The 7,500-nt window shown below is 38.5% G+C and overlaps 1 protein-coding gene across 1 annotated transcript in view; it reads left to right on the top strand.

Annotated features, from left to right (window-relative positions):
- Positions 1-7,500, top strand: part of clip1b (CAP-GLY domain containing linker protein 1b) — a 43,660-nt gene that overhangs the window by 16,691 nt on the left and 19,469 nt on the right. Inside the window, exons 13-14 of the mRNA XM_080046879.1 lie at positions 343-428; positions 2,857-2,931. Coding sequence (XP_079903005.1) covers positions 343-428; positions 2,857-2,931 — 161 coding nt within the window. The remainder of the gene's footprint in view (positions 1-342; positions 429-2,856; positions 2,932-7,500) is intronic.

Genomic DNA, 7,500 nt, shown 5'->3' with positions numbered 1-7,500 from the left:
GAGCACCAAGGGTTTGTAGCGCTGTCAAAAAAGCAAAGGGTGCCTACTTTGAGGAATCTAAAATATAAGACCTATTTAAGAGTCATTTCACACTTTTTTGTTAAGTACATAATTCCATATGTCCCTTCAAAGTTTTGATGCCTTCAGTGAGAATCTACAACGTAAATAGTCGTGAAAATAAAGAAAACGCATTGAATGAAAAGGTGTGTCCAAACTTTTGGCCTGTACTGTATAGTGGGTAAAATGTCATGGAAAAATCATGGAATTTTTTTTTTAAATTCATTGGTAAAAAAAAATGTGTGTTCGTTTTAATCTCATGGTTGATTCTCTGTGTTTTGTCAGAGTTGGAACAAAGTTTGGAACAAGCGAAGAAAGAAAACCAGTCGCTGACAGAGGAGCGTCAGAGCAGAGAGAAAGAGCTCAAACAGGTAAAAAATAAATAACTTGAGGACTTTTAATTTAAAGCTATAGTGTGTAACTTCTGTCGCCCCCCATGAGCATTTCTGAGTAATTACAACAACACTGTCGGTGTGTGGCAAAGGTGCATCTACACGAGGTAAGACTTATGTTTTCACGGAACGGATTTGGTCCTTTTTTCATTTTATAAATCAGAAAAATACTATCTGCAGGTCCTGAAACGTAGTTGATGTACCGTAAGTGCTTTACAAATTGAGATTTTTGGTCAGAGTAGCCTATTGGAAAAAAAAACTAATGTTGAGATAATGTCCGTTATAGATGGTCGTGAAGGAGAAATATACAGACGCAAACAGACGAGGTTTAGTCAAATAAACACTTTAATATATATTTGGACCTTTTGATTTATACTTGAATGAAAGAAGACATAACATGTCTGTTTGTGTGCGTGTGTGCGTGTCTGTCTGTGTGCGTGCTGGTGAGTGTGTGTGTGTGTGTGTGTGTGTGTGTGTGTGTGTGTGCGTGTGTGTGTGTGTGTGTGCGTGCATGCCTGTGTGTGTGTGTGTGTGCGTGTCTGTCTGTGTGCGTGCTGGTGAGTGTGTGTGTGTGTGTGTGCGTGTGTGTGTGTGTGTGCGTGCATGCCTGTGTGTGCGTGTGTGTGTGTGTGTGAGTGTGTGCGTGGGTGCGTGCATGCCTTTGTGTGGGAGTGTGTGTGTGTGCATGCGTGTGTGTGTGTGTGTGTGTGTGTGTGTGTGTGTGTGTGTGTGTGTGTGTGTGTGTATTACTCCTGAGCAGCCCTCTACTTACCAGACGGTGAATCAGTGTTTTGGCATTCACTGATTCTCCCTCTAGATAACAACACACAGTCGGCTTCTGGTTGTCAACAGAGGATTTATGCTCCCTGTTCTTAAAGGGAAATGATGCAAGATTTGGGCAATTTTAGGCCGTTTGATAATCTTTCCTCAAGTCAAGTCCAACTTTATTTTCAATTCTTTAAAGCTGCAGTGTGTAGAATTTTGGGTTTTATTTCCTAGCAGATTTTGTAGAAAGTAATTATAATATCCATAAGTACATTTAATTTAGTGTATAATAGCTGACATTTTTTTTTTTATTATAATTTTTTCCCTGAGAAAGGCTCTCATATATGTCCATATTTCTGCATATTTTGGACCAAGACCTAGTGCCGCCATCTTGAAAGTGTCATAGTTGGAATGTCATCAGGTGCATTGTTTTAAATTTAGAATTGTTCTTGTCCTTGAAGGCCACTGTAGCTTCTGTTATTATTCAAAAGGGGTGGGGTTACCCAGGGAGTGTTGCATTCTAGAACTTTGTAGAACTTTCTTGATGATGTCATATTACACACTGCACCTTTAAATATACATGCATACATAAGGATCGAAATAGCGTTTGTCTTTTGACCGACGGTGCAATAGGAACAACAACAATAATAATTAATCAAATAAAGTAGAATAAGATAAAGATAAACAATATTTACAGTAAATACACTCTAAATACTACATAGTGCAAAAAGGGTACGACTGTGGCTCAGGTGGTAGAGCGGGTCGGCCGATGATCAAAGGGTTGGAGGTTCGATCCCCGCCCTGCCACCTGTGTCATAGTTGTTGTGTCCTTGGGCAAGACACTTCACCCACCTTGCCTCGTGTGAATGTCGATAGTTAGCCTGCTGCTATCGGTGTATGAATGTGTGTGTGAATGGTAACGTGGGGAAGGAAAACAGGTCTCCCTTGCAAAAGAGTCTTCGGGTCTCAATGGGATTTACCTGTATAAATAAAGGTTAAAAAAAAAAAAAAAAAAAAAAAACGGTTTATATAAAATAGAATAGAAAGTAAAAAGTATAGAAATTACATTGAAATGTGCAATGTGATGAACGAATGAACAAACACTCTTCCGTACGGAGTGTAACTTAATGAAAGTGACTGTGGCCTCGGGCTCATATGATGTTGTTAAAACATTACTAACACACACATGCACACGTTAGGCTCACTACCATATAGGGTTGGTACAGTCTACTTTCCCTAAATCAAGCTTTGTTTTTGGTATTTTAGTTATGAATTGTTTAACTGGTTTCTTTGGCAACTGAATTTTTTTTAACTCAGCGTAATTAAGTGAATTCACAAGTTAGTACATTTTTTGGGTTGTCAAAAAGTATGGGGGGCACTTGTGATGTGGTGGTTAGAGCCCCCCCACTCTTCCCCCCTCCATAGAGTCTCAGTCCTCTTCACAGCAGACCCGGGTTAGAATCCAGCCCGGGTCGTTCTCTGCATGTCATTCCCCTCTCTCTCTCTCTGCCCCATTTCATCTATGTCACTTATTCTCTGTTGAATAAAGCCTGGAAAACGCCCAACAAATTATCTAAGAAAAAACAGGTAAATCATCTTTGTGTACATGGAACTTATAATATTATTTATGTGTTATTTTCAGGCGAATGAAAAGTCAGAAAGGACGGCGCTGTCACTAGGTCAGCTGACCAATGAGAAAGCCACGTTGGAGGCACAGGTGAGCCGAAGCTGTAAAATCCCACCGTCACTGAACTCACCATTTCACAAGTTTTATTTTATTCCTTCTTTTGTAACTACAACAACAATTTCAGAGGTAAACAAAATGAAGTTCTTAATCCCGGCAAAATGTCTCATAAATCAGACAATTAACAAGATATGAACAAATCCTTCTGTAATAACCTTCAGAATAGTGCTGAGAATGATCATGGAAAAGTTTAGTTGATGTAAGTGCTTTAGAAGTTGAGATTTTTGGTTCAGAGTATTGAAAAAAATAATGATGTTGAGATAATGTCCGTTAAAGATGGTTGTATAGGAGAAATATACAGACGCAAACAGACAAGGTTTAGTCAAATAAACACCTGAATGTGCATTGTGGACCTTTGATGTATACTAGTATGAAAGAAGACATGTTATGGAAGATAAATAGGGTCGAAGAAAATCTCCAAATTGACCAGTGCTTGTAAAAAAAAAAAACAGGTCTTGACTGTCTTATGCACACCGCTCCAACACGTGTAGAAATGTTACTTATGTGTCCACTGTCCCGGTAAAGGAATTGCACACACACACACACACACACACACACACACACACACACACACACACACACACACACACACACACACACACACACACACACACACGCACACTAACACACACACACACACACAGATATGTGATGCGTACATTTAGCATTTGTAGCATCTGTAGCATCTGTAGCCCGCAGCTGTTATATTTTTCATTGTACATACACACATCACACTGAACACATGTGACTGTACAAGGCCGTGGTCATTGAATTAACCCGGCCACGCATGAAAAATAAACTCCACTCCCCTTGCCTGCTAGGCTCAAATACATCTGTAACTTGATATTTTTAGCATCTCATATTGTTACTGTGGTGCAAAGTTTTTGTGTTCGGCCTAAATACATGTTAAAGCTATAGTGTGTAACTTTTTCATATAAATGGATGTCGGCTACATTAAAGCTACATGCTAAATGAGTTGACACAAAGTTGAATAAGCCTATCTATCAGCTCCACCAAAAAAACTCTCTCTGTGTTTCTCAGTATGGCAGCGTTTACAAACTGGTGTCCCCCCCCCCCCGCCCCCCCTCCCTGACACTGGTGCAGGAGCTCAGAAAAATCCCCAAAAAGAGCCCAAGAAATGTTTCAGTTGTTGATTCTACTGCTAAGAAAAAAACCTGGACGTACAGCAGAAGGTATAAAATCCATGAGCCATCACTGAAGGCTTTACCTCATGTAGATGGCGATGCACCGACAGTGTTGTTGTAATTACTCAGAATTCCTCATGGGGGCAGACAGACGTTACACACTATAGCTTTAACCAAATCTTACTCATCAGACTTACATAATTTTACTTGCACCAGAGTATTTTTTATAATGTGATATTGGTACTTTTATATACTTTAAAGGTGCAGTGTGTAATATGACATCATCAAGAAAGTTCTGACATCATCAAGAAAGTTCTACAAAGTTCTAGAATGCAACGCTCCCTGGGTAACCCCAACCCTTTGGAATAATAACAGAAGCTACAGTGGCCTTCAAGGACAAGAACAATTCTAAATTTTAAACAATGCACCTGATGACATTCCAACTATGACACTTTCAAGATGGCGGCACTAGGCCTTGGTCCAAGATATGCAGAAATATGGACATATATGAGACCCTTTCTAAGGGAAAAAATAACAATAAAAAAAAATAATTCAGCTATTATGCACTAAATTAAATGTACTTATGGATATTATAATTACTTTCTATAAAATCTGCTAGGAAATAAAACTCAAAATTCTACACACTGCAGCTTTAAATATACAGTAGACATTATAAGGATCTGCAAAATGTGACCTATCGTGTCATCGAAAGGGAAACATTATTTTTTCTCATCAACGAGAGCAGGAATATTTAAATCTCAACGGCGGAAAAACAAGAATTTATTTATTTATTATTTATGACATCTGCCTCTTCCCTCCGCTCAGCCATGATGCTGGAGGTTATGATGTAATCCTGCACATGTCACCGTGTGTGTGCGTGCGTGCGTGTTTGTGTGTGTGTGCGTGTGCGAGAGAGAGAGAGAGTGTGTGTGTGTGTGTGTGTGTGTGTGTGTGTGTTTGCGTGTGCATGTGCGTGAGAGAGAGAGAGAGAGAGAGAGTGTGTGTGTGTGTGTGTGTGTGTGTGTGTGTGTGTGTGTGTGTGTGTGTGTGTGTGTGTGTGTGTGTGTGTGTGTGTGTGTGTGTGTGTGTGTGTGTGTGTGTGAGAGTGTGCGTGCGTTCTTGCGTGTGTGCGTGTGTGTGTGATTTCAGTGTGTGCGTGCGTGTGTGTGTATGTATGTGTAAGTGTGCATGCGTTCTTTTGTGTGTGTATGTGTGTGTAAGTGTGCGTGCGTTCTTTTGTGTATGTGTGTGTAAGTGTGCTGCGTTCTTTTGCGTGTGTGTGTGTGTGATTTCAGTGTGTGTGTGTGTGTGCTTGTCTGTGTGAACATTGCTTTAGCTTGTGAACGGTTGACTTGAAATCGTCCTCTGTTCTCTGTTGAGCTAAAACAACTGGTTCATTTATCGATGAGTTGATTGATAAAAAAAATATGAATTGTTTATGTAATTTAATCAGCTGTGGAAAACCTTATTTCTTCGTTGTTATAATACAAATAAAAGTCCTAAATTTAAGATATTTTGGAATCATGTGGGCTCAGTTCACCTGGAAAATAATTTGTCTGGAAAAATATACACAATTTCCAACCGTGGAAAAAATTAAGAGACCACTCCAAATGTTCAGTGTCTCCTGTTTTACTATTTATAGGCATATGTTTGAGTAGAATGAACATTTTGGTTTTATTTTATAAACTACTGACAACATTTCTACCAAATTCACAATAAAAATATTGTCATTAAAGAGCATTTCCATTAAGTAATGTAGAGATGAAGATTGAAGAAAAATCCAGACTGGTCTCTCGCTGTATTCATAGGCTATTTTTTTTTTACATTTTTTTTTCTTTCTTTTTTTTATCGTCATGACGTCTCATGCGTACAGCTGTTATATCATGACGTATGATTCATGCATGAGGCTTTTTCATTGTTAATTCTCTTTTATAACAAACCTCGGGCTGCGTGCTATTGTCACACACACACACACACACACACACACACACACACAGACACACACACACACACAGACAGACACGCACACACAGGCACACACACACACACACACACACACACACACACACACACACACACACACACACACAGTCGGGTAAAAGAAAGCGTGAGATGCGTGCTATTGTCGCACACACACTCTCTCTATTTAACGAAGCCACAACACATCACCAAAGCAGAAGACTGCAGGCTAGAGTGGCCCAAATCTTTTTATTTATTTATTTTTTCGCTCAGAAAAAGGAACTACAGCTGGCGCATAGTAAAAACAATACCGCCTTTGTCCAAAAAAGCCCTAATAATAGCTTATCTTTATTTGTTTTGCCCTTCATACATAAAATGTGCTAAGAAGTGCTTTACACACACTGAATAAAAACACTTAAATAGCACGATGCACAACCCTTTTTAATTTTTATTTTATTTAATTTAATTTAATTTAACTTAATTTAATTTAATTTAATTTTATTTTATTTTATTTTATTTTATTTTATTTTATTTTATTTTATTTTATTTTATTTTATTTTATTTTATTTTATTTTATTTTATTTTATTTTATTTTATTTTATTTTATTTTATTTTATTTTATTTTATTTTATTTAAAAGTATTTACTTCATATGTTTTCTTAAGATGGTGCAAGTGTTGATTGTCTGTGTGTGTTTAAAAAATAAAAAAAGACAATAAACATATTGTGGGGGAAAAAAATAGCGTGATGCACAAAATACAACCACAGCTGCTGCATTCTGTACAACACTGCTTTGGGATAGTCTCGCAAAAAGTGCATCGTAATAAAACCGTGAAAAGTCAAATGCATGCATCAATTTTTCAGGTTAAAGTAAAAGGCTAAGTAGGAGTAGCATGTCTGGCAAGAAAAATTCCTGTCTACCCTAGTATACCCTGTCTAGGTGTGTGTGTGTGTGTGTGTGTGTGTGTGTGTGTGTGTGTGTGTGTGTGTGTGTGTGTGTGTGTGTGTGTGTGTGTGTGTGTGTGTGTGTGTGTGTGTGTGTGTGTGTGTGTGTGTGTGTGTGTGTGTGTGTGTGTGTGTGTGTGTGTGTGTGTGTGTGTGTGTGTGTGTGTGTGTGTGTGTGTGTGTGTGTGTGTGTGTGTGTGTGTGTATATGCCAAGGACTAGAACATTATAAAGATTTAATTCGGAGTGTTTACCGAGGGTTTGTCAATTAAAATCAAATCAGTTTTATTTTGTTTAGCCCAATATCACAAATAGACATTTGCCTCAGTGGGCTTTACATTCCATACAGTACGACACCCTCTGCCCTTACACCCTTAGCTCGGCTGAGAAAAAACTCCCAGTAAAAAACCCTTTACCGGGATAAAAAAATGTTTAGAAATCTCAGGGAGAGTTGACAGAGTAAGGGATCCCTCTCCCAGGACGGACATACTGCAA

Source organism: Ammodytes marinus (genome assembly GCF_949987685.1).
Source record: "Ammodytes marinus genome assembly, chromosome: 18".
Lineage (NCBI taxonomy): Eukaryota > Metazoa > Chordata > Actinopteri > Uranoscopiformes > Ammodytidae > Ammodytes > Ammodytes marinus.
This window is presented reverse-complemented; position numbering and strand designations above follow the sequence as displayed.